General features: G+C 39.6%; 2 protein-coding genes across 4 annotated transcripts; one reads left to right on the plus strand and one right to left on the minus strand.

The window, feature by feature from the left end:
- Positions 1–971: 971 nt before the first annotated feature.
- On the plus strand, positions 972–4,787 carry LOC124421590 (importin subunit alpha-4). 2 transcript variants are annotated; one of them, XM_046956951.1, is made up of 10 exons: positions 972–1,342; positions 1,914–1,940; positions 2,065–2,167; positions 2,280–2,484; positions 2,559–2,719; positions 2,792–3,018; positions 3,138–3,503; positions 3,579–3,813; positions 3,890–3,981; positions 4,085–4,787. In XM_046956951.1, the coding sequence occupies exons 3-10, from the start codon at positions 2,068–2,070 to the stop codon at positions 4,175–4,177; spliced, it is 1,479 nt and encodes a 492-aa protein (XP_046812907.1). In that variant the 5' UTR covers positions 972–1,342; positions 1,914–1,940; positions 2,065–2,067; the 3' UTR covers positions 4,178–4,787. The 2 variants fall into 2 exon arrangements, with proteins under 2 accessions (XP_046812907.1, XP_046812906.1); XM_046956950.1 differs by lacking the exon at positions 1,914–1,940 and having other exon boundaries at positions 976–1,342.
- A 194-nt stretch (positions 4,788–4,981) lies between these two features.
- On the minus strand, positions 4,982–6,934 carry LOC124421591 (39S ribosomal protein L3, mitochondrial). Of its 2 annotated transcripts, XM_046956953.1 has the most exons (7): positions 6,610–6,929; positions 6,410–6,500; positions 6,089–6,298; positions 5,889–6,017; positions 5,649–5,809; positions 5,385–5,574; positions 4,982–5,276 (listed from the first exon to the last, which is right to left on the minus strand). In XM_046956953.1, exons 1-7 carry the CDS (start codon positions 6,669–6,671, stop codon positions 5,037–5,039), a joined length of 1,083 nt encoding a protein of 360 aa, XP_046812909.1. In that variant the 5' UTR covers positions 6,672–6,929; the 3' UTR covers positions 4,982–5,036. The 2 variants fall into 2 exon arrangements, with proteins under 2 accessions (XP_046812909.1, XP_046812908.1); XM_046956952.1 differs by having other exon boundaries at positions 4,982–5,574; positions 6,610–6,934.
- Positions 6,935–27,830: the final 20,896 nt, after the last annotated feature.

A 27,830-nucleotide genomic window follows, 5' to 3' on the forward strand; every position in this document is an offset into this window, starting at 1 on the left:
AATTAATTTTTTCAATTTTTATTAATTTTTCTTTTTATACATTTTTTTTTTTTATATATATATCTTGTGTAACGTAAAAATAACTTTTGACGAGAAAATAATTGAAAGTATACGATTGACAGTTAAATTAAAAAATAAATTATAAAATTTGAAGGATTCAAAGTAAAAAGTTCGAATCATTTTAAAGAAATAAATATATAAATACATATTTAAAAAATTTATTTTATTGATGATTTTTTTAATAAAAATATATACATATTTCATATTTATTTCTTAAATATATGTACATATAATCACGTTGTATATCTTCGAACAGTGGCATACTCTTCAATTTTCGTAATTTTATTAATAATGTAAGGTTAGGAATAATATTTTGTTTTGATATTAGAAGTACGAAACAATTGATTACATAGATATTTTATTTTGCCTTATCAACTCTTATTTATTGTTAATTCTTTTTTATTGTTATGCGTATAAGACATGAAAATATCAGGACAGACAGCCAATCATTATGACTTTATTTCACGACTGATAGTTTGTGCACCACTGTTTTTGAAACACGTAACAATGGCGTTATCCATGAGTCGGCAAGTTTCGAATTTGCGTGGGTTATATGTAAATTTCTTTATATTTTATAAGCCCCTATGAGCTATCGTCAATGGGAGCCAATCAATGCTTAGGAAATTTTAAACGTTGATTTACATCTTCGCTACTACATACACAAGAATATGTAATACTGGTTTATCATTAGTAGAAAGATAAGAAACATTGAACTTGATTGGTTGATTCAATATATATGGAAGATATAAGTCAATTCACAACCAATAGAAGATCGAGCAGTATACCTAAAATTGGCGCTTTCTTTATGAATAGTCGGATTGGTTAATTCTTCTAATTCTATACATTGATATCATTGAAAATAGTATGTTCAAAAGAGTTGATAAGGCGAAATATATCCTAGGTTTCTTCGAATTTATCTGAATTGAAACGCCATCTTTCACAAGTTCCCATCGTTCTTTTCGGAACGGTCGAACGTTTGCGTTCGTGTTGAAAAACGTGACCGTGCGACAAGAGTACCGTGTGGCGGTCTAACAAGAGGGAGTGTTATGCATGATATTGCATACTGACGTATAATAAAGGTATTGTGTGACGGAATGCAGTTGTCGAAATAAATCATTTAACGCTTCCACGGATACAAGATTTTTGCGGTTCGCACGGCTCTGGTGTAACCGGCATTCATCAATCTACGCGATTACAAAGATTGGTTATTGGAAAAATGGCGGCCGAAATGCTAAACAAGAACCGAATGATGGTTTTTAAGAACAAAGGCAAGGACCAAGAAGTAAGTATTTTTCAATCTCTACGATATATGAAGATCATCTGTTTCGACAACGGATATTATAGAATCATCGTCGCCATGCTTTTCGCGTTTCATGACAGGTCATTTAGATTACGTTTAGTGGCCCCGTGTGGTATGAATTCCAGCGCACCACATTTTCTTCGATTCTATATCATTTCTACGAATGAGTCAAACTATCGTGCTTTGTATTTAGATGCAAAACATACTATTTCTGAGCAACGATAAATGGTCAAATATCGTCATACTTGTGTCCTTTTTTAACAAGCTTCAAAACAAACGCAAATTTCGGAATATTTTTATATGTTATTTCCTTTTTAAGATATTCTAAAATTTATAATATCATTGAATTAAAGAAAAATCACTTCGTTATTTATATCGGAAGATGACGCAATTTTTAGAGTTAGAGGACTTTCGAATGAAATTATTTAATATTGTTTATCCGCCTGATGAATACATTTATTGCTGCTGATAATATAATTTGCATTATCTTTGGAAACTTTTTATTCTTATAAAAGTTCTTCCTTTTCTTTTCACGCGGGAACAACAAATTTAGAAATAGCTGTATTAATCATGAAATCAGATATGTATAATTTTGTTTATGATATGTATTGATATATTTTTGATATCTTCATATGGAAGATGCCTTTCATATGAAGAAATTATTTTTTGTTTTTATGGATATTTTGTTGTATTCGTGTTAACAGGAAATGCGAAGAAGACGAAATGAAGTAACAGTAGAATTACGTAAAAACAAGCGTGAGGAAACATTACAGAAGAGGAGAAATGTGCCTATTGCGGATTCCACTGGTAACTCAAAATTGTCAATTCAAAATATTGAAAGCTTTATTATGTATCTTTTCATATATAATTTATATAATATTTATTTGAATAAAATAACAAATATCTATGATGTTATTAGATGAAGATGATAATGAGAAGAATTTGTCGAAAATTGATTTAAAGGAATTAGTAATGAAAGCAGAAAGTTCAGATCCTGCAGAACAATTACAAGCTGTTCAGTCGGCAAGAAAGTTACTGTCTTCAGATCGTAATCCACCAATTGATCCATTAATTCAAAGTGGTATTCTACCCATTTTAGTTCGTTGTCTTGAACAGCATAATAGGTAGATAATTCAAACATATGTCATTTTATTTGAGGTTATCTTATTTATACTTAAGCATTTACTTTTTTCTATAGTCCATCTCTACAGTTCGAAGCAGCATGGGCACTCACGAATATTGCTAGTGGAACATCAGCTCAAACACAAGCTGTAGTTGCAGCTGGTGCTGTTCCACTTTTCCTACATTTGTTACTTTCGAGTCAGCAAAATGTTTGTGAACAAGCTGTCTGGGCTTTAGGTGAGTATTTGTTTTAGAAAATTTATTGTTAGTTATCTTTTCATATGATAAGCAATAAAACCTTGTTCTCAGGAAATATTATTGGAGATGGTCCAGTACCTAGAGACTATGTTATTAATCTTGGTGTTGTACAGCCACTGTTAAGGTTTATCCAACCAGATATTCCTCTCACTTTTTTACGTAATGTCACATGGGTGATTGTCAACTTATGTAGAAATAAAGAGCCTCCTCCACCTATTCAAACGATAAAGGATTTATTACCTGCACTTAATATACTCATCCATCATACAGATATTAATGTTAGTAATGCATCTACAAGTAATGAAGATTAAATACAAAGGCATATATAATAGCAACATATAATTTTATTTACATTATAATTACAATTTAATTAAAAAATTTACAATTCATGTTTCAGGTTCTTATTGACACAGTTTGGGCATTAAGCTATCTTACTGATGGTGGTAATGAACAAATTCAGATGGTAATAGATAGTGGTGTTGTACCACGTCTTATTCCTCTCCTATCGCACAAAGAAGTTAAATTATTGACAGCAGCTTTACGTGCAGTTGGAAACATTGTAACAGGCTCAGATGAACAAACGCAAATTGTTTTGAATTGTGATGCTCTTTCACATTTTCCAAATCTATTAACTCATCCAAAAGAGAAAATTTGTAAAGAAGCTATTTGGTTCCTTTCTAATATTACTGCTGGTAATCAAACACAAGTGCAGGCCGTGATAGATGCTGGATTATTGCCACTTATTATTCGCAATTTGGCGAAAGTATAAACATTTCTTTTTCTATTTTGATTTCTAATTTGACGTGTATAAGAATTTAAATTTTGATTAAAATTTCAGGGAGAATTCCAAACACAAAAAGAAGCAGCATGGGCAATTAGTAATTTAACAATAAGTGGCAATAGTAATCAAGTTGCACGACTCATACAAGAAGGAGTTATTGGACCTTTCTGCGATCTTCTTTCGTGTAAAGATACCCAAGTTATACAAGTTGTACTTGATGGTATACATAACATGCTCAAAGTTGCAGGTTCACATGTTGAATATTTGGCCAATATGATAGAGGAATGTTCAGGTTTGTATCGTTTTTATGATATATATCTTATCTAATTGTATGAAGTTATTGATGAAATATACATTTTTGTTTTTAGGCTTGGACAAAATTGAACAGTTACAGAATCACGAGAATATAGACATTTATAAACTAGCTTATGATATTATCGAGCAATACTTTTCAGGAGAGGTAACGAACGATATAATTAAATATTTTTTACAACCAATAATTGGATAAACTTTATTTTTCTATGTGATATAATATATTAATCAATTCTGTTTCGATTACATAGGCCGACGATACAAATTTGCCATCACAGGCGGGAGATGGAACTTTTGAATTTGATCAGACAATGAGTATTCCGAGTGAAGGTTTTAAATTCTGAGAGAGCCTCCTTTCTTTTTCATCCGATCGTGCCGTCCCCCGACAAACTCCGAGGTGGAGCAAATCTGCTTTCCCTTTCCTAATCCTATATTTTCTTCTGCTCCACTGACATCACGTGGTATTATTTATCGTGCCACTATTTGAACCAAGGGTCATACTTCTTGCTGATTCAAAGAGACAAAGCAATGTGCTGACTTTTCTGGCTAAAGAGAACTAAAAATGGAAGAATTATAGAGCTGACGAACTGTTACGAAGCAAGCATCGACTGTGTTCTTATGTTCTATCCTTCCAATTCTTCTTATATGTATGTTACCTTTCTTTATTATGCATAATAAAAGTATTGTCGGAGCGAGTCTTAGCCGGACGCAGCTACCAATACGATGTGCGAGTAAATTATTCTAGTAAATTGATTAGTTGCTCTCTCAAATGGAGGCGCAGAGAGGAGACCTTTTTATTGCTTAAACATGTTGCTCTTCACTCAAACTCAGGATGAGTCTTGCTTAGCGATGTTACATTTATAAAACAATTCGTGTATATTTTAGGCATGTTAAATTTATAATGATATTGATTACTAAATAAATGAATCGATTGACTACTCTTTACTAGCATAATTAATGATTGTGGACATTTCTGTAAGGAGTTAGCAACCAATAAAAGTATAGCGTGAATCCGGCATAACTCTAACCCTCAGTCTGGCGTTTCGCCTCAAGTTTGACGTTGTCGAGTTAATAAACTGTACTATTTTATACAACATATCTCGATGAATGCTAATGCGTAGCATAAAAGATTTAATAGTTAACAAGAATTTATATTGACATTATATATATCTTTATTCGATACTTTACTTTATAATAATACAATTATGATTCTTCGCTAAATTGAATTGTGGGTGCTTTGAACGGATGTACATCATCTGCATATAAATCCTCCGGTTCTGGATTTTTTTTTAAATTGGGTAAATAAGTTGGGAAATATGGCGGGTTTTTGAACTTTCTAATGGGTAGAATCGTGTCATATAAATAACAAAAAGTATTTGTTTCTCCAGGTATGTTGTGACCCATTACCCAAATTACATTATATTTTGTATTTACTCGTAAAATCTGAAAAGCAACATTATATGACATTAATATTGTTTCCTTCAGAAATATCACAAAAAGTAATGAATAATGTATATACATATAGTTGTATATGTTTTTGTTTAATCTTACCCTATAGCCTTTAATTGTGCGCCACCGATTACCCATATGACCAGGTAGTTTAGTACCTGGCATTACTCGCTTCATTTTTCCACCACTACCAATATTCCCTGGCCTTCTATGAGTTTTAGTTACACCATGAGAAGCAGGCATTCCTTTGAAACCCCATCTTTTCATGACTCCTTGAAAACCGCGGTCTATCCTAATGATATATTATTCAATAGTATAACGCACGTTTCATCATTGATTAATATATAAAAATGAACAATAGTTTACGTTTTTGCACGTATATCAATAACATCGCCTGGCTTAAAATGAGCCGCATATAAAGGTGTACCGGGTTGTAGAGCAGCTTCTGGCGATATCATAAATCTCATTAATATACGTTTCGGCATGACTCCAGAATCTTCGAATAAGCTGCAATATTCTTTTCTAAACTATAAAAGAAAAATATTCAATGTTATCAAGTGTATCATTGACATGAAGTAGAGAGATAAACTTGTTTTAAATTAATACCAATTGTGGGTCCGAACTTTCTGCTCCTACCACAAGAGCTCCAAGTTTTTTTTTGATTATAGAATGTTTAGATTTCATTGGAAAAAAATTTTCTGGTTCTACATACTTTATTACTTGATTATCAATGATCTGTAAAATATTAATTGTTTAAACATTTTTTTTATACCATAAATAAGTTATTTTTATCAATGAACAATTACCTGTAATAACGTAGAACTAACTCTCTTTCCATTTTGTAACCATAATGGATATATACCTATTTTTTTGGCTATTAAACCTGTTCTCTTAAGTCCTTTCTTCCATCGGGTAATTGGTTCAATTGGTTTTATATTAAGCGGAGAATCATATTTGGATTCTATAACTTCTTTAATAAATTCTTTATTTTCTTTAATAATATGTTCATTATGCATCTGTTAAAAAAAAAACAATTGTATCAAGTATAATGCGGCCATATGTATATTATATAAGTTTTAGGCGATGTAAGTTTAAAGAGTAAATAATATTAATAGAATCTAACTCACAACACGGTTTTGTTTCGGGAGCCAGCTTGGATGACGTTTCTTAGGTATTTGAATTTTTTTATCCCGTACTGGTACTTTTACAATATCCAAACTGTGAATTTATAGGACATTTTATTCAATTGTATTTTAAAGAAACATTATACATATAATCTCTTATGTGATATTAAATTAAAAAAAATATATGATAGTATATTACTTACTTGTGTTTTAAAAGTGTACGTGAAACTAAATTATTATTGAATATTTTTATAAGTGTTGCCATTATAATTTATTCTTAAAATCTTTTACAAACTATATTAAAAATGTAATTTTTTTTTTTCAGTCACATATATCGAGTTAACCTCAAAAAATAATTCAACTTTGAAATTCACATACAAGTAATTCTTCACAATTGTTCTTTTAATTAATTATATTTATTATTACGATGATTGAGTCGATTATTAAAAATCAAATCGAGAATTAAGTATCCTTATATTTCTGTGTAAAAATAAATGTTTTTTGCAAGCATAATTTGTAACACCATAACAAGAAATATAGGAAATAATGGATTAGAAAAAGATGGAGCCATCTGACGGCGTTCAGATTAAGATTGAAGATATCGCATTCTTCCCTATGACTTTTAAGGTAAAAAAATTACTTCTTATCCAAGAATAATTGTTGAATTTTGTAAACGTATTAACAGATGGCACCACTAGTATATTGTACTCGAACGGAACTGATGAAGCGCGCGCAGACATTCTCAAATATGTCTACCAGTGAAGTTCGTCGTTTCAAAATGTGTTCTCTAAGGGAAAAGTTTTAGCGATTAATACGTCAAATATATTCGATTCGGTACGATCGAGAGAGTTAATAGATCGTCGATATGGATCAATGAATTTTTCATCGGCGCAAAGGTTTGTATTGGAATATGTCAAATTTTTCAACTCTAACGTCTTCCTTAAATGATCGCGTCTATTTTTAACGATTATAACGTTCCCGTTGGTGATAGAAAAAAAAAGAAAAAAAGAAGGAAACATGATAATATCGTAACATTCAAGTCGAGAAATAGAAAGCGATTATCAGCGATCTTCCGAGTAGATTTTTTTAAATGATCGAATAGGGACGACGATATGTATTATACTTTCAAAATTTTTCGATTTGAAAGACGCCGAAGAACGAAATATAAAAAGATATAAAGAGAGAAAGAGAAAAAGAAAGAAAGAAAGAAAGAAAGAAAGAAAGAAAGAGAAAGAGAGACAAAGAGACAGAGAAATGGAGAAGAAAGAGAAAGACGACGAGACGCCGTGGACGAATGGACAGGTGAACGAGAGACGATCGAGGAGCCCTCGAGAAGGGCTGGGGCATGAGGGATGAGGAGGAAGAGAGGGAGGATGGACGTCGATGCGGGGGAAGGTGTAGAAGAGAGAAAGAGCGATAGGATACGGGCGTCGGATGGCGTAGGATCTCTTGACGCGTGCATCGATGTCCACTGGCTCCCGAGGGAAATCCACTTCATGATGGGAATCCCATTATTTCCCGAGCGATATAAAAGTAGGTAGTCCAGTCGTCCACGTGCTGTCCAGTCGAGGCTATTCCTCTCTCTTTCTCTTTATCTCTCTCTCTTTTCATTTTTTTCTCTTCGTTTCTTTTTTATTATTTCCTATTCTCTCTCTCTCTCTCTTATTCACTCTCACTCTCTTTTGCGCCCGTCGTTCCTCTCGTTTCATTTCTCTATCTCTCTCTCTTTTTCTCTCTTTGGTGTTCGCTGGGCATTGTCTTCTCTCGTTCGATTCCAGCGTTGCCTATCCGTCCGTTTGCAATCCATTCGATTCGATGCCCGTGTATCCCGGAAGCGACGTTACTCTGACGGACTGTTTTTAGTTTAGATTAATACCGTTATATCGTTCGAGTGATTGGAAGCGAGATGCAGCGTTGATAAACGGACCTCTATAGCGTTACCGGACATGGACCGCCATTCGTTTGTATTCGCTAACATTCTCCCTCTCTCTCTCTCTCTACTTCTCTCTCTCTCTCTCTCTCTCTCTCTCTCTCGCTCGCTCGCTCTTTTTTTTTTTTCCTTTCCTTTATGTTCTTTATCGTGTTTTAATAACAGCTAACAATAATCGTCATCTTTATCCGCATTTTTTGTTATTCATTTTTTTTTCCAAATTATTATTTCTCTCGTTAAGAAAGATTTATTTCTTTAAATATTTTTAGATAATACCTTTTCTCAAAAGAAAATTTCATTTTCTATTCGTGATAAAGATATACGATCGATGGATGGTATTTCCTATCACCCCCCACCCTCCCCAACTCTTTTTTTTCCTCTCCGAAGAACCGATCTACTCAAAGTAGTTTAACGCTTCTCGTCCGGCATTCATTCGACACCGAACAACATCGAGAGACGAAGGTGTCTTTGGACGGTAAAGGGAAGCCTTTCCGTTAAGGGTAAGCGATACCCTTAACGGCAATCGACGTATCCTATATATTTATGTATGTATATACGTATATACGTATACATATATATATATATATATATATATATTTCCGTTATACGTAAATACGAGGATGCAGCAGACGCAGACATGCACGTACGCACGTATATACAAATATCTCGCTTATTCGTTCGTTCGTATCCGTTCCATACGATCAACGCCGATAATTACGATCGTCCGTTTCGCGGAAACACGCGCTATCTATGTATGTATATATACATACATAGATACATACATAGATAGATAAATCGAGCGTCGAGCGGAAAGGAACGTTGGAGTTGGTGAACACAAGCTCCAAGTTGTGTTCGTAGGTTAGAGGAAGTGGGTGGATAGGTGGAGTAAAAGGGAAGGGGGAAGGAGGATTATAAACGTGTAGAGGTATATCGCGAAGTGACATCCAATATCGATTGAGCACGGGCCACGTTCGCGTCGAGGCAAAGAAAAAGGCGGAGTTTTCCAGGGGAGGGAAAAGCATCGTGGAACTTGGATTCCAGTACGGCTTCTAGAAAGCTCGTCGTATAAGCTGCGGGCAGTATAAAATAAATATGTGAGTCGCGGAGAAAAAGGGGATGTGGGTGGTATGTGAAAGAGAAAAAGAAAAAGAAGGAGTGAGAAAGTGGGAGAGGAAAGAAGAAGAAGAAGAAGGAGGAGGAGGAGGAGGAAGGAAGGTCTGCTTGGAGGGGTTCGAAAAGGAAAGAACTGGCATGGAGGGGGGAGGGAAGGGAGGGACGGGTGAGTATTGGAGGTGGACTGCCCAACGTGTATGTATTGCTGGATAATTGATTTCTTTGATACCACCCGCAGGAAAGGAACATTGTAGATGCCTGCGTACGTTCGTACTTTGGACACTCTGGAAGGGATTATAGACTGCCTCTCTCTCTCTCTTTTTCTCTTTCTCTGACTCTTTTTTTATTCCTTTTTTTTCTTCCCCTTCTTTTTTTCTTTTAGCCTCACCCCCGTCGTTCTTTTTTACTTATCTACCCGTCCATCTTTCTCTCTCTCTCTCTCTCTCTTTCTCTCTTTCTCTCACTTACACACATACACACATACACACACAAACATATACAAGATATTTTTCGTCCTCCCTCTTTCTTTCTTTCTGTTTCGAGAGAGAAGAAGAAGATGGAGAGGGGAAAAGGGAAAGGGGGGATCTACCGTCCTTTGGATCAATGGATATCTCTGCGCCGGACAACTCCCTCCCTCCTTTCCTTCCTTCCTTCCTTCCTTCCTTCCTTCCTTCCTTCCTTCCTTCCTTCCTTCCTCCATCTTCGCCGAGGATGACCAATAACAAACACTGACGCTGTGTTCTCTCTCTCTAATGGAGTTTTTACCGATAAAAAATTCACTCCCTTTTCTCTTCTCTTCTTCTTCCTCGTTTTCTTCTTCTTCTCTTTTTTCTCCTCTCCTTTTTTGTTCCTTTTTAATCTTTTTTTCTTTTTTTTTGTTCTCAGAGAGCTTTTCATCTGTCCCTTCTTCTATCCCTTCGTTCGACGAACATAATTGCTGCCAACGTCCTGAACCACTACCCTCCTTGAACGTCTCTCTTTTGGCGACATCTGCGACACCTCTTTTTTATCTTTCTCTTTTTCCTTCTTCTACTCCTCCTCCTTTCTCTTCTTCTTCTTCTTCTTCTTCTTCTTCTTTTCCTCCTTTTCCATATCCTCTGTTATTTTGGATTCGAGGAAGTTCCATGATCTTTCCGCAATGGATATCTACTTGTCGGATGGGTGAAATTCGATCTTAAATATTTCTACGATCGTATTTATTTCAGATTAGGGCCAAACGTAAATCCTTCTCGAATAATTACGATTCGTAGAGAAGAAAATATCATCGATGCCGGGCGGCGAACATAGACGGGGTGGGGAAATGGTTTTGAGGTTGCGGTTGCCTCGTAGGTTATGCAAAGTGAAACGTGGACTTTGGAGGACTAGGTAGTTTGCGGTCGTTGAACGGTGCTGCCGAGGGACGAAGAGAGATAGATAGATAGAGAGAGAGAGAGAGAGAGAGAGAGAGAGAGACAGGGTGAGGGTGGGAGAGGAAAGGATGGTTGGCTTAGTTCGTGCAACATAGCAGAGCGAGAGCTGGCTGCTCGAGTTGTATGCCGCTGACAGCGTATATCGATTGTTCTGTTATAATGCTATGCACACATATATGAGAGACCGAACGTATGTCTCCTCTTCCCAACCCTCTCGAATTTACCTATCTCTCTCTCTCTCTCTCTCTCTCTCTCTCTCTCTCTCTCTCTCTCTCTCTCTCTCTCTCTCTCTCCCTCTCCCTCTCCCTCTTTCACTCGGCGATCGCGTTTCACGCGTTTTCCACCAGTTGATACTTCGAATATCTCTGGGATAAGAGCGCTCGTTTCGAAACTTTCTTTCGAAAGGTACTTCAAGGGAATACATGGAAGCCGTGCTATGTAAGTTTCTGCTGCCAACTCCGAATTCGATCGATCCGAATTCGATCGTTATTATACGACGATAAGATATGTCTAACAAAAAAAAAAAAAAAAAAAAAAAAAAAAGAAAAAAAAAGGAAAAGAAAAATAGAAAGAAAAAGAAAGTCATTTCAATCGTCGTATATAAGATATATAATTGTGATCCATCTTCGATTAATACCTTTAATAATTTCAAAAAGTTTATTTGGATAAACATATATTTTTCCAATATTCTTAGATAAATCGATTTAAATATCATAATTCTTTTATGGGAGAGATGAAATAATAAAAGAAAAAAATATCGTATTGTAAAACAGACTAAGAAAAGTAAAAGATCACGGAACATTAATATTAAAGAGGGAGAGAGAGAGAGAGATAAAGAGAGAGTCATAGGGACAGGTCCGTCCTCGAAGGAGGTCGACGAGTGAGTAGCGTCGGCACTGCCCTTGCAAGCTTCCTCGCGTATTGATCCTCATAATTCGGGGGGCGAGCGAAGGGGAAGAGGGCGGTCGGCGGGGCTGCGAGCCCCACCTTGCCAGTCGAGGAACGTACGCGTGGAGCTTCAGAGTGCGGCTGGTAGCTCGGAGGGTGGAAGAAAGGAAGGAACGAAGGAAGCGGAGTAGGGTGAAGCTGACCAATAATAAACGCGCCCGCGTTATGATAATATCATATCATAGAGCGAGCCATATCACAGAACGTTATGATTGGAAACTGCGTTCTTCCAATAGGAACGCTTCGTTCTTTCCTGTATATGTATAGATATATGGTGTTGATGTGTACGTGTCTAGATATCTGCTTATGAGTATACATATATATCTGTATGTATTGTGTGATACTTCTTGCACTTGTTTTCTCTTTCTCGAGTAGATACTACAATTCGAAACTCGACGCCATCTAACCATTTCTCTCTTTGCATTTTTTATTTTTTTCCTAATTAAATTTTCATTTAATCGGATTTATTTATTAACGTTAAAGTCTTCGTAATATTCATTCATTTTGTTCATTAGAAATTTCTATTTATAAGATTATATTTATAAGATTACATTTGGTATATTATCTAAGAATTTTATTATCTTTGTGTTGACTTATAAAAGTCATTTATATCGTTTCACAAATAAAAGTCGTCACGACATTATTGGAAAGTTATGAGCGCGAATGTAATCCTTGGATATAATCCTTATCGATGAAATTTCTTCGATATTTCATTGGATTAATAAGCTTATGGAAAAAAATATAATTGAGATAAAACAAAATGGGTGTTTTAACGAGACTCAATCATTGAGCGAGAAAATACGGTGCGATCGTTTTTATGATAAGTCAAGTAACGAGAGATTCGATATGCGAGGGTTCTTTCTCGATACCTACCTTTTTACCTCCCTACCTACCTACATACGTATGTATTCCGCATCGGGACGAGTTCTCGCCTTTACATCGATATTTCTTTCTCGGCGATAAAATTCAACCTTTCAGCCGGCCAGTGTTTTACGGCCAATAGGAGGCCAGGAAGAGAATCGCCCGTATAGCGCAATACACGTAGGTATGGCGTTTTATTGGCGGTGGAAATGGGTTCGTATATAGCTTTCGGAGTATGGTATCGGAGGATATTGATCCTCGCGTCCGTCAAGGAGTCTGATGGTCTTCGAGTCTTCCTTGCAGGTCCCTTCCACCCCCCTCTTCCCTCTCTCTCTCTCTCTCTTTCTCTCTCTCTCTCTTCCTCTCTTTTACCCCTCCTTGGACTTCCTTTCCATCCCTCCGTTAAAAGAGAAAGAGAGAATACCTAGGATACTCTACGCCCAATACTATTTTATATCCGTTATGTCCAGCACAATGCGCCTTGCGGATGTTTCTACCGTTTACGAGTAAACTTTTTCTCCCTTTTTACGAGCACCTCTCTTAAGTGCTGTTAGATATTTACCTTCTTCGAATTTCTTTAATTATCGATGCTGCTAAGAAGATCGTTGGAAGAATGAAAATCTTTCATTTTTATATATCTAACTAAAAAGATAAAAGGAAGAGAAAGAGAGATTAAGGAGAGAGAGAGAGAGAGAGAGAGCGAGAGAGAGAGAGAAATAAACGTTAAAGTGTTAAAATCCGACGAAAACCTTTTCGATATCGACAATATCTTCACGAAAAGTATTCGAAGGTATTCCAAGGCAAGGAGCAACGGAACGTCGCGTTCGTTCAACGGCGTTCGGTTTAGCCAGTTCGGAAGACGCTTCGACAGGTTTCGAGGGTTGCGAGAGAAGAGGATAGAGAAAGAGAGAAAGAGAGAGAGAGAGAGAGAGAGGGAGAAAGAGAGAGATAGAGAGAGAGAGAAAGAGTCGAGGAGAGTGGACAGTGGTCTGCAGGGTTTACCCCTGCACTCTCGTACGTACTTGGTAGTGGTATATAAATGTATTCGTATTGGTACTGGCTGCGCACGCAACTTTCATCCCCACCAAAGAAAATTTCTCACTCGAAGCCCACCTCCGATGGTACTCCACTCCTCTGCGAGTACCATCGCGAGCATCTCCGCGAGCACGCTTTTAAGAGCGCTCCTTCTTTATCGCGCTTTTTCTCTCGTGCAGCTCGAAAAATGCAATATTAATAACGAGGCGGGGTAAAGAAATGTCCGCAATGCGCCAGAACCAACCAAAATAAAGCAGTCGAATGGTAGGTATCTATCTAACATAATACCACTACCATACCACAATATTCTGTCTGTATTCATTTAAAAGAGAGTTTGCTTTTCTCAATGAACCTACTCATAAGCTCGACCAATGAGTGCCAAGAGAAAAGCTGCCACAGGCTGTGCTCGATATGATGGATTTATGGATCTAATAAAAAGACCTCGCGGGATTGGCTATCGTGGAATATGACGGGCGGGGCTGCTACGAATACACCCCGCTTTCTCTCTTTCACTCTCAGACTCAGCCACAACCTACCCTCCTTTTCTCCTCTTTCTCTTCATCCTCCTCCACCCACCTCCTACATCTCCTCCATTTCCTTCTTCCTTACCAACGCAAGAAGGGGAACTTCCCCTTCTCACAAAACATTTCTGGTGGGGGATGCGATTCTGATGTATTTCAGCTTCTCCTTTCTGTTTCTCATGTCTCTCATCCTTTATGCTTTCTCTTCTTCTCTCGTCTCCTCTTTCTACTCTTTTTCTCTTTCTCTCTCTCTCTCTCTCTCTCTCTCTCTTTTTTTTTCCTTTTTTCTCTTTCTTAGTATCCCCCAGAGCCAGATACGAGATCAGACGATGAAACAGGTAAGGGTCGTACGCGAGAGAGTCATATTTACCCTCGCGAGATAGACCGGTCACTTTCGATCAGCACTGTCCGTTTTCAAGTATCTCTCTTCCTCTCTTTCTATTTTTAGGATGATAGGTCTTTTTCGTTAGTGCTTCTTTATAACATTTTTGTATATACGAAAACTTCAAGCGCAATATTCCTTGAAATTTTTCATAAGATAATAATAATTTGATGTTATAGATCGATGAAAAATTTCTTTTCATATTTTATATGGGCACATCGTAATTTTCGATGATTTTCACGTAAAAATATTGATACTTAGATACTCAACTATGGATCTTTGTTTGATATTTTGAACTAGTCGCCCATGGACGTTGAGAAAAAGAATAGAAAAAGGACGTTGGATCGTTCCAAGGGTCGACAAAGTTAGGGAGAATCCGAGAAGATAAATAATATGTCCGTTACAGGCAGTAGAGAGGGTGAGTGGCTAGGAGAGGTAGGACGGTAATTAATTCGTATAATATGCCATGGTTAAGTTGCTCGTCTGTAAAGCGCGTCTCCCCTACTGGTGAAAATTCATCTCTGAAGCTTTACCCTTTGTTCCTCGGTAATAGAAACGAAAGGACATGGCTTAGAATTCTCGATTATCGACTTCGAGGAATTACATAAAATTTATTTATTTATTCTTTCTTTGATTATTCACATATGACAGTTTCGCAATTATTGTCGTTATTATTAATTCATAAATTAAAAATATGTATATAAATACACGAAGCTTGTAACGAAAAAAAGAGAGAGAAAGAGAGGGAGAGAGAAAAAGACAGTAAATAGGAACTAAAAGAGTTATTTTTGTTTTATATCCGCGACGTATTTATCGGAGAGATTCGGATTTGTCTCGAGTGTAAAAAGAAACGCAAAGAGAGAAAGAGAAACTACAGGGATCCAGAAATACATGGATCTATGCTAGACGAAAAAGCATGAGAGAGAGAGAGAGAGAGAGAGAGAGAGAGAGAGAGAGAGAGAGGAAGAGAAGAGGAATCGAGCAGCGTGAAAATTAAACCGCGATTGCCATTTTTATTTCCACTTCGCGATCGGTTTAGCTCGCGATCGGTTTTTCCCTCTTTCGAGAGTGCGATTTTAATCCTCTTCGAATCGCCAATGGGGAGCCGGCGGTATTGAAAAGGAAGGTAAAGGGTGAGTAAAAGGGAAAGTGACGTGGCGGAGGGAAAGCGGAGTGAACTCGCACGGCCCTCCTCCTCCTCTTCTTCCTCCTCCTCTTCCTCCTCTTCTTCCTCCTCCCCCTCTTCCTCTTCGCTCTTCTCGTCCTCCTCCTATACCTCCTCGCCACCTGCTCGTATTTCTATGTACGCGTTTATTCCGCGAAATTTATACCGCGAAACTCCTGCCGAACCGAACATTTTGGCTTTTCCTTTGCCGATCGAACTTCACGAGCCGTCGAATAGCGTCGAAACTTTTACGTCTTTCGCCCCCTTTCGCCTTTCTACTTTTTACGCTTTAAACATATCAAACCCATGAGATTTTATTTTATCGGAAAAGGAATATATTTTAAATCCAACAGTTTTTTTTCTTTCTTTTTCTGTTTTTTTTTTGTAAGTTAAAGATAAGTAAAAAAATATCATGCCGTGGGTTTAAAATTTTTATACGATAAGAAACAATAAAATATTTTTTTTTATTTTATCGTCCGTATTGAGAGATCGCGATGAAGACGGGATAAGTTTGTAGGAAGGAGATGAAGAGGAAGAGGAAGAGAAAAGGAAGGATGGGGAGGACGCTTTCGCGAACTCGGCAGAAAATAAAGGTAGGACGGTTATCCGGGAATGAACGGGCGCATCGTTCGAGAAATATTTCGATAAATCAGCGCGGCGAAAGGCGGCGCGGTAGTAAGGTACACAACACACACCTTAATGTCGCATAAATCTCCGACTGGAAAATTACACCGATGCTGGGGAATAGAGGAGGACGAAGAGGGGGTGAGGTGGTGCCGGTGGTTCTCCGGCGGAAGAAGGAAGAAGGAGAGATAGACTTGGAGACGGAGATAAAGGTAAAGATGGAGACGGAGAAAGAGTCGGAGGGAAGGCAATAGGAAAGCTCAGAGAAAGAGGGAGAGAGTGAGAGAGAGAGAGAGTGAGTAGAAGAGAAAGGAGGAGAAGGGCGATAAAGAAAGAAGGAGAGACAGAGAGGGAGAGATAAAGAGAAAGAGAGAGAGAGAGAGAGAGAGAGAGAGAGAGAGAGAGAGAGAGAGAGAGAGAGAGAAGACAGACAGAGAGGGAGAGGAAAAGAGAAGGGAGTCTGGAGGTGAGGTTTGGTGGCTTGGAGGAGGAGAAGCGAAGCTTCGAGATCCAGGCTGAGGTGGAACGTATATTTACTCCCCTCTCCGTTCTAGCCGCCTCTTCTACCATCGGCAATACTACCACCACCACCAGCACCACCATCACCACCACCACTAGCATCAGCACCACCACCAGAAGCAGCGGCGGCATCGCCATCACCTTCTCCTCCATTGCCGGCGTCTCCACCCCCGAGCTACTGGCAGTAACAGCAGCAACAGCAGCGACGGCAGAGCGGCAGTAGCAGCTTTCCCCACTTCAGAAGAAAAGCACTTTCATAAATCTGCCAGCAGATATATGTGCGCACAATTTCCGAGATCCGGCCATTAAAGAGCCGCTCCTCGACTATACCTCTCCCACTTGGTCCGCCACCACCACCTCCAACCCCCAACTCCTTTCTCTCTCTCTCTCTTCTATCGCAACCTTCCCTCCCCCTCTTCTTCCTCTCCCTCTTCTTCTCTTCCTCCTTCTTCTCCTTCTCCTCCTCCTCCTCCTCCACCCGTCTCATACCGACCTTCCTACACAACGAAGCAGCGCGGATATAATGCGGCTTGGAGCCTGCAAGTAATTCTCTCCGTGGTTATATCTTGATCTCACCCCTCCTCACCTCCCTCTCTTCTTCAGCTTCCTTCTCTTCCTTTCTCGCAAGCAGCCGCTCTCCTTTTTCGCGCAGCCACCCTTCACAAGGACCCTCGAAAGCATTGCTATGAAGAATAAACGGCTAAGCAATGCCAGGGAGCCCGCGACCGCCCTTCCTTGCTTTCCTCCTCTTCCTCCTCCTCTTCCTCCTTCCCTTCTCCATCTCTTCCTCTTCCTCTTCCTCTTTCCTCTTTCCTACTACCTCGCAAACCTTTCCCGTCAACCACCCTTTCCCTCCGACGAAAACTCGACGCGTTTAGATAACGTGGCCTGAAATGCCTCTCGCGACGTCCCTCACCCATCCCCAACACAACCAACGTGATTCTCTTCTTTTACTTCTCCTCTCCTCTCCTCTCACCTCTCCTACATCACGCGCCTACATCACATGGAATTTAGCCCTTTCTCTCCTTCTCAACGTTTCACAGAAGGTGCTTCGTCCAAAGGGTGGTAGTGCGCTTGGATAACGCGACGTAAACTGTACTACTCTTTGAAATCACCTACGCGTTTACCTATGTATTTTTAGATAGGGATTGAGTTATACTCGTTCCTTGCAAGTTTTAGTCGTTTTTCAAGATTTCTTTTAGCCAAGGTCTGACAAACGTTTCGCAAACTCGATAAACAATCTTCACTTTTATTTCTTCGCTCGATAAGGAAGATTATCCTTAGAGTATTTAGATGAAATTTATTTTTTGTGGCGTTGGAATAAAAAAAAAAAAAAAAAAAAAATAAAAAAAGAAGAAGAAAAGAAAAAACAAAAAAGTACAAATGGTAAAAAAATTTTAATGGTTATTTAAGAACAACGGAAACGTTGAGAACCGATCGGAGTCAGGTAAACGGATGGATCAACCGATTCTACCGCGAGCGTTGAATTTACCGGAGCAGAAGTAACGGCTGGTGTGGTTGTGACAGCGACTCTCTCTTTCTCTTTTCTTCAATGTAACCCGCTGATCTCCCTTGGCATCGTGTTCTTCGTTTTCACCGCAACCGCTCTCTCATCTCAGCTCAAACGTCTTAAGCGGCTCGCTGTACCTGACATTTGCAATCTTCCTGAACTCTTGGAAAATTATAATCCAGACATGCTGTCTCTCTCTCTCCCTCTATCTCTCTCTCTCTTTCTCTTTTCTCTTCTCAATAGTAAAATCGTTTGTTCCCTTTTTTCTCAAACTGACGGATTTAATTTCGACTTTTCGTGCTTTCTCTCGCACAATTTTTCCTCGTTGGAAAAGTAAAAAAGATAAATGTGATTAAGGGAAAAAATTATTATCGATTTAGGAGTTTTAGGAGTTCGTAACGATATTATATTCTTAAATCTATTCTCCCTTTTTTTGAAATAGGAAGGGAGGCGCATCTCGATTATGATATTCCACTGGGGCTTTCAGTGGATGGTTATTGGTTCGTTCATCCTATGGACCAACCCAGTAGACGTAGGATATCATATCTGTCCGACGATACGCCCTCGCGGTATGCTCCACCCCGAGGAACAATAATTTAGCTTCGCGAGGGTTGGCCTGCGCAAGACATTCTTCGAACGTAAAAAAAGAAAAAAAATGAGGCATTTAAAAATAATTCTTTTTCTTATGTCGAAATAAGACGAACGAACGTTTATAAATATAAATGTTATTTAGCAAATATCGCGGTCAGAGGGAAGGAAAGAGGAGTACGTCGAGATTGAACGAAGCTAGGTAGAAGAGCAGAATCTTGACGTCACCAAAAGAGAAATCTTTGGGAGTCTTGGAGGCCGCCAGGAATGCTAACCCTCCGGCCTCATTAACATCTTGCGTTTCCATCAGCCCTCAACCCTCTCCTTCTCCTTGGTGGCACAAGAAAGCCGTCTTCATCGTACCGCCTCATATTCCAGCCAAGTGAACTTTCTCTCTCTTGCTCTCTGAAGCCAACCCTCAATATTGAAATTCATTTCTCTCGAACTGTTCCAGCAAGTTTCCAAGTATTTCCCGTTACATTACCATCGATCATCGTTGCTAACTGATTGACTATATACATATTAATAATGTCACTCGTCGATCTTCGTTATTCGAATCAAGAGGTGATCGTATAAATTCAAAAAAGGGAAAAGGACCTGTGCTGGACCTAAAGTTAGGATGTTTACGTTGGGGAAATCATACTAAAGATGACATGGTATGGGGAATGAGCTAACTGGGAGGAACCAGCTCGCATCTCATAAAGAGTATTTTCTTTCCTTTTTTCTTTTTCTTTCTCTCTTTCTCGTTTTTTTACGAGTTATATAGGAGAGAAAAGCAAAGAGAGAGAGAGAGAGAGAGAGAGAGAGAGAGAAAGCAGGGTAAAAAAGGGAGAGACGGAGGTCTGGACCGGGTGGTAATTATGCTACCGCTAGCCCCGGATAATATAAAGTGTTCTCTTTCCACCGTCCTCCGTCTGTCTTCTTTGTAATCTTGCATAATTTATTTCCTGCTATTGTTCCCTTAGCGCAACCGAATTTTTGCCTCTCCGGCTTGTGGGGAAACATCGTCTCGAGCTGAACTCTCGTGGTCGCTACATCCTCTCTTAATTCGTCAAAGAAAATTTAAGGAGGGAACGTTCACCTTCTCTTTTTTCCTTTTTCATTCCGACTCCATTTCTTTTTCCTCACTGGAAAGGAGAACATTTACGATATGAGATGCGACGTTGGCCCTTCCAAGTAAACCAACGCTTCTTCTTTTCTCTCCGTCCTTTGTTGTATTCGACGTAAACCGATCGATCGTACAAGAGTTCAACATGTACAGTTTCTTCTTTCTTCTGCTTTGAACGATCATTTAAACTTTTACGTGCTATTTCGATAACGTTTTAATTAAAATGAATTCTTTAGTATATATATATATATATATATATATATAGTATATATATATATATATATATTTAGTATATATATATATATATATATATATATATATATATATATATCGATCTACGAGAGGTAACTAAAAGGCTGATGAAGGTCGACCTGAGAGTTTGTAATGAAAATAAACGTAACCGAGGAAGATAGATAGATAGATAGATAGATAGAGAGACAGAGAGCAGGATGATAAGCGCAGGGTCATCAGAGCGCTGATGAGTCGGTTTAGGGCGTCGCAGTGTAAGAGGGAGGGCCAACGTTAGCTTTATGTTAATCCCGAGTGGCGGCGCTGTGGCTGACAACGATGCTGTCGCTGTTAATATCGCTTGGCTGACGTAGTAGTAACTAGTTGCTGGTATACCTGCCGGCCAAACTGTGCATGGAACAGGCAGGTTCGTCTATATATAGGTATACGTGGAAGTACGCGTACAGTACGATCTCTCTGTCTCCGTCTCTCTCCTCTCCACTCCTCTCCTCTTCTCTTTATCCATCTATCTGCCTATCTCTCTATGGTGTACGCGGGAGAGAGGGTGGTATCGCACGATATGGTGTGGCTGTACCACCAGCGAGGGGGTGGCGACAGGGGTGGCAATCAATATGGGCCTCAACGCAAACACGGCGCCGCTGTTGTACTAACATCAAATAGGCGGATAGCGACCGGTCGCTCGCCTCGTGTGCATTGTCTGCTCTACTGCTCTGTATAAACCGACCGCTTTTCGACGTTTTTCGGTCTCCGCTTCGATCCGAGCCAACCTTTCCTCAATGGACCTCCCGCTTGTAAAGAAATTTTCTCCGAAAGAATGAAAACGTAGTACGTCCACCGAGAAGAGGACCTCCAATTTATAGCGAGAAATTGTACACCAAAAATACGAACCTTTCCAATTCTATGACACAAGTACGATAAATTCGCTATTTTCCTTTTTGCTAGCTTTCTTCTTTTTGTATTTTCTTTTTTGTTTTTACTTTTTATTCTTTTCCTTCTTTTTCCTGTACCTACTTCTTTTTTTTTTTATTGTCTCTTCGGTGAATTTCGGACGTTGGGAAACAGGCGCGGAAATTTGAACCCTTTTCGACGCCAGCTTGTTAACGGAGATTTTTCTTTTTTGCTTATTTTTATTCCTACGGATTGAATAGATGGCTTTGAGAGCAAAACAGCGTGACGTAGTCAAGCAGAGAAAAGGTCTGCGAAGGGTTGGGATTTAGATTGGTACATGAGAGAGAGAGAGAGAGAGAGAGAGAGAGAGAGAGACTCACAAGGGGTATACTTCTCGCTCGTATCTTTTAATTATTTAGCTAAACGGACGACGCGTTACGTTAGTTATAAATGCGCTTTCCTCTGCATGCCCGAGTAAAGTTTATGACCCTAAACCAGCTAAGTTGGGAACAGCCGCGCTTGTCGTATAAACTGTAAAGGGATTTAACTTTCCTTTCACGGCGCACCCCGTTACCGGACTGCCATTTTCCTCTGTCTGCTCGGAAAATTCTGGATAACAGTCTCGTCGACCCTTCTGTCGCGTTAATCCCACCTCCCCCGCCTTCCTACTTCCACCCTCTCTCTCTCTCTCTCTCTCTCTCTCTCTTTGTTAAATCACTTGTTTTTTCCACACTAATATCCTGTTAAAAACTTTGTTATCCCTGGTGTCGCTGCTACGCATCGCCGCCACCGAGAAAGACAATTCGACTAGGATCAAATGGTGGGAACGATTTTAAGCGAATTCTTCTTGTTTCAATATAATTAAAAAAAAACAGAAAAGAATAACGTAACACGTACAAAATATTTTCGAAAATATATATACATTGATTCGAAATAATATCTTTGTCAATCAGTCGAACAGTGTCATGATCATGATTTGTAGTATTTACCGTCCTTGATGATCTTGAATTAGAAAGAGAAAATGAGGAAGACGAGAGAGTGAGAGAGACAAGGGTCATTCTTGAATGCCATAGAGGTATACATGGTCTAACGGGTGAACAAGTACACTGACTATAGGAGAAAGATAGATAGAGAGAGAGAGAGAGAGAGAGAGAGAGAGAGAAAGAGAGAGAGAGAATGAAGGATTGGGGAGGGGTGGCGAGAACGTACGTGTGCGTGGACAGTTACAGAGACAGAAATGTCCGAGATGAGGCGCATTTATATGGCTACGCACACGCGCAAGCAAGCAGCAAGTCCAGCGGTCGGTCCAGTGGCCGTAGCTGCGGCCGGCAGCTGCGGGGATGGCGATCGGGGCTTCACCCCCATCGTACGCCTGTAGAGAGAGAGAGGGTGGCGAGGCGTTGATCAATACGTGAAGATAGAATCCGATGCTACCCATCCAACCATCCCACTGTCCTCCCTCTTCTCCTCATCCTCCTCCAGCACCTCCTCCTCGTTTCGTCTCCCGACCACCCTTCCTCATCCTCATCCTCCCACCTCTCTCGCGCGTACGCTCAGCTCTTCCTTTCTCACTCTCCTTCGTCTCTCTTCTCTCTTCTCTACCACGCCACCTCCACAACGCTACAACAGCCGGCTCTGTTGCCCGGTCCGACGACTGAGGGTATCGCGGCTCAATCGACTGATTTGTCACCCACGCATCATTTTCTTCGCAGGAGGAGTCTCTCCCTTCGCTCGGACCATACCGTCGTTACGGGGCCTCGTCGATCGTTCTAACGCACTCACCGTGCCATTCTCTACCACATGGAATATTCTTTCTCGGTGGTGGTGATCACCAGCTGGTGACCGTAACGACGACAACCAGTCGAGGGTAACGTATACATGTATGTATTTCTATGATTAGAAATATTTTTCATTGGAATTCTATAATACAAGTTTGATCTTTCAGGAGTTTTATTATGAATACCTTATAGTTTACTATATCGTTAGAGTTTCTTCTCACGTAATCAACGCGTCAGCGATTTTTTCTTAATCTAGCTTCGTTCGAAACTTTACAGCTGCGCCTTTCTACCGATCTCACTTCGTAAACTTTGAAACTAATCTAATTTACGACAAATAAAACGTTCGGCCGTCGTTCGCGATTGATCTACCGATTTTACGCTATTCGTCCACTACACATTTTCGACGGCATACTTCTCTTATCTTAACGTCGTATTTGTTTTTTCTTCACTTCGATCTCCAAATTGAAAAGTTTATAAATGTCGTAACGTCAAATGTACTCTGGTATGAGAAAAATTATTTTTTTAAATAATTTGAAACGTGAAAGACGAATGACTTTTATATTGACTAGTACGCATAGGATTTCTCGTAGAAGCGAGAAGAAACCACAAGAAATTCTTGGTATTTCTTGGTTGGATGGTCATAACGAAGGAAGGCAGTGTAGAAAGGACGGAGAGTGCGAAGAAACGAAGAGAGAGAGAGAAAGAGAGAGAGAGAGAGAGAGAGAGAGAGAGATGAAAGGAGCATTTCCTAATTCCTCCAGGTCCTCAATAACTTGACCGGTCGCAGAACCACAGGAAGAGACGAAGGGTGTAAGGGGGTGGTTAGTGACCGGTGCGGGTTATTGGATGGCCGCCTCGCACTTGTCAGGAGCGTGTGGCCGTTGGAGGAAACGTTGCTACGGCGAGAAAGAGACGGGCGTTGGGCGAAAACCACCATAAAGTGGACAAAGAAGACTCCTTTGGTCTCTTTCTCTCTCACGTTCTACCAAAAGCATGTACGTGTGTCCTATCTCTACATGTACGTATGTCCTTTTCTGTGTGTGAAAGAGAATGGGAGGGTTATCGTGGGTGGGTTGGAACTCTCTTGGAGGGGTTGCGGGAAGGCATCATAGACATTCCGTAAGACATACAGCTTTCTCCGTCGACGCCGAACGGAACAGAGGGGTGCCGTTGCTCCTGCTACCGTTCTCTCTGGTCAGTGAGGGTTCTAGTTCTCCTAGTGACCACCGCGTCAATACACGGGGTCGTCGGGAAAAAGGGGTTGCGCTTGCGCGAGCCATACACATTCTGGCATACTTGCTGACTGGACCGTTTCACAAATCATCGTACTGTTACCGAATGTATTCCGTTGTTGGATTCTCCTACGAGCTGGACTCGATCGATTTGTCGGCAAGAATATTCCGACCAATCGATCTTTATCGTCTGCTCGAACGATTTCGATGTTTGAATCTTGTACGAAACTTTGGGCCAGTCTTTTCCTTCTAATCTAAAAACTTTCACGTAGAATACTATTCTAAAGGATTTCTGTAACTTGTTTTATATATATCTTAACTTCGTTCCTTTTTTTTTTTTAAGTTAAAAGATAAAGAATGATGTCACTTTTGTTACTCATCCAAAAGTTTTAGTATACATCTTTTTTAAGTACAGTGATTTATTATAGAATGTTTCTTCGTTAGTATCAAGTAATCTTTTTTTTTTTTATGGCAATATCTTCCTTCTCTCAAAATTGTCACCCTCCCTATCTCTCTCTCTCTCTCTCTCTCTCTCTCTCTCTCTTTCTCTCTCTCTCTTTCTCTCTTTTTCCCTCTCTTTCCTTCTCTCTTACTTCCCTCTGAACGGCCATCTTGCGCGCCCAACGAATGATTCGTCCAATGCCTATACTCTCTTTTACCAGTTCTATCCTCTCTACCGTTCGGACAATATATGATGCGAACGAGCTAGTGTTTCCCTCCGAGCGACGTCTCCATTTTTCACAGATCCTTTCTCTCTGTTCTTTCTCTCTTTCACTATCTCTGTCTCTCTCTCTCTCTTTCTCTCTTTCTCTCTATCCTTCTCGGTCTCTTTCCCTGCGTATACGCTTCTTCCGTGCCGCCATTTGGCAACAGTTAAAGAGAGTATTCTCCTATCGGACGAAAACTTTGCCTCTCCCTTTCTCTCTTTTTTCCTCTCTCTCTCTCTCTCTCTTTCTTTTTTTTTTTTTCACTTTTTCTATTATCGGTTCGCGTTCGAGTTTACATTTTGAAATATTTTCCAATACTCGTAACTAATCACGTAGTTTTGGTTATTTGTAGAAACTCGAACAGCTCTTCTCTTGTTATTTCTCATTTCAACTTTCAATTTGTATCTACTCAGGTATTCCAAAGTAGAACTTTTGATCGAAACGCTGATGTACATATATATGAATATATATTTATAACGCCGATGTATGCACATATATATATGTATATATATATATATATATATACATATATATATATATATATATATATATATATATATATATACAAACACATTTAATTTAGTCGTAAATAAAATTAACAATGCTTGGAAAGTATCAACATCATTAAGAATGTTAGAAACAGATTGTAAGTTGCGTAACATTCGAGTAAAAAATATTGCAAGCAGGCTGCCCTTACGGTCATCTCGCGTCTATTTAGCTCCTTTAATTTAGCGGAGAAAACTGTTACGACTAACACTAATGTCGGACGACCGAATGGCTAAGGTAACATAATGAAGGTTCATGGAGTTCCTTCCTTCGGTTGTGTTAGCGTCCGACTCTTTTCCTACTGCCTTTACAAGGCTAACATCTAATCGAATTATACGTACCAGCCACGTCCGACTTTTACCCTAAACACTCCCTAAACTTTTTTCCTTCGAAAGAATCGAAACGTAGGATTAACGAGGATCATATTTTAACGATATATATATATATATATATATATATAAAATGAACGATTTGTTAGATTAATATAATTTTTTTTTTGAAATTAAACGGACCATCTTTCCTTGGATAAAAAGTATTTTCTCTTTCATTGTTAGAAATCTTTCGCTTCGGTAATAATCTCAAGTATCGCGTTTGCCATCAAGTTCGCTAATAAGCGTATCGGAACAGATGTGGAATATGAGTCTCGATTACGTGGGGGTGTGTCTGGTGACACGATTTTCTCTTCAGCGGGGGTTGCCACCCTGACTGGATAGTAGTCTGTCCCTTCATATCCAATATTAACTACACTTATACTCGTTGTTCCAAATTAACCCCTGACTTTTTCATTCATTCTACGCGTATTGCCTGTACACATTCAAGTGTAGATTCGTTCCCTTCGAATTGCTCGAAGTAATACGAGAGAGTTGTACGAACATTACCATCATAATAGCGAACAATAGAGGGTCCATCGTTTCGACTGTTCATAGTGTAAGCGAGCGGAAGTTAACATTCATCTTCAGTTTAATCAATACGTATGCAGGTGGCGAATATTAAGAAGCTTTTGGACTTATTAAAATAATTTTAATTATTTTTTTTTGGATGGGGAGTGTGTGGTTAGGAGGAGAGGGAGGGAAGAAAAAAAAAGAGAATTTCATAAAGTTAGAATTTTCGTTAGTGAATCTCGTTAAGATGCTGGTAAAAGCATTTCCATTGTCATAGTCTCGTCTGTAGCTTACGTTACACCCACTATGACACCCACGTCGTTGTCCCGAAGGAAAGGAGTGGGTTTCTCAGCTTGGTATCCGGCTAATATATTCAAATCGTATGCCTCCCATCCTGGATCCGTGAGCGCCGATATATTAAATGGAAAGATTGCAAATTTCCCGACATAAAGTGCCAGGCATAAGACTAATGGTGCGGAGGGCTAAAAGAGGGAAGGGTGGGGTTGGCCGATGTGTAGATGGAGGGTGACTAGTAGTAGGACGGATGGAGTAAAAAGGAGCCTCGTGAGTGATTAGACTCCGCATGGTGCTCCGCTCATAGAGGCTAAGAGATAGAAAAAGAAAGACCGAGGAAGAATGAGAAAGAGAGAAAGAGAGAAAAAGAGAGAGAGTGAGAGAGAGTGTTCGTGGGGTCAATCTGAGGCTAATCAAATCATGCAGGTCCCATAGACGACGCGAAGCGTCGCGACGGGGGGTTCCTTACTACTGCTTTGCTGGCAGTTCCCACTTTCCTATATTGCCGACGGGGCCTTCGAGTTCGTATTTTGCTACGCAGGAGCAGATTGCTTGGCCGCGCTTTATTAATTCCATCGCCAGTAGGGTGCTCGACGCTAAATCTGGCTGAAGATCCGCACGTAGGATGTGACTAATACAACGAACGAATGTATGCGAGAGTAGTATGACTATCACGACGACACTGTACGTGTCACCGCTAATAGGACCATCTTCGTACTAGTCGTTTTGGCCCCCCCACATCGTCTACGTAGATCTACGTGCATGTATGTGCGTTTGCATATGTGTGCATGACTCGACTCCCCACCCGCACGTGTGCCTTTTTGGTGGCTTCTGACGCTTTAACCCTCTCGCCTCAGGTGTCACACTCCGAGAACACTTTACTGTCCCTTTAAACTCCCGAGAATTTCCTTCCTTTTCTTCGTGGAATTAAATGCGAAACTTTCTCTCTCTCTCTTTCTCTCTCTCTCTTTTTCTCTTTCTCTATTTCTTTCTCTCTACGTTTTTCTCTCATGTTTGAAGTTGAAACTTATTATTAGAGTCGTACGCGAGATACGTACGTACTAGACAGAGAGAAAGAGAGAGAGAGAGAGAGAGAGAGAGAGAGAGAGAGAGAGACCAGAGGAAAAAGGTTGAAT

This window comes from Vespa crabro, chromosome 2 (genome assembly GCF_910589235.1).
Source record: "Vespa crabro chromosome 2, iyVesCrab1.2, whole genome shotgun sequence".
Lineage (NCBI taxonomy): Eukaryota > Metazoa > Arthropoda > Insecta > Hymenoptera > Vespidae > Vespa > Vespa crabro.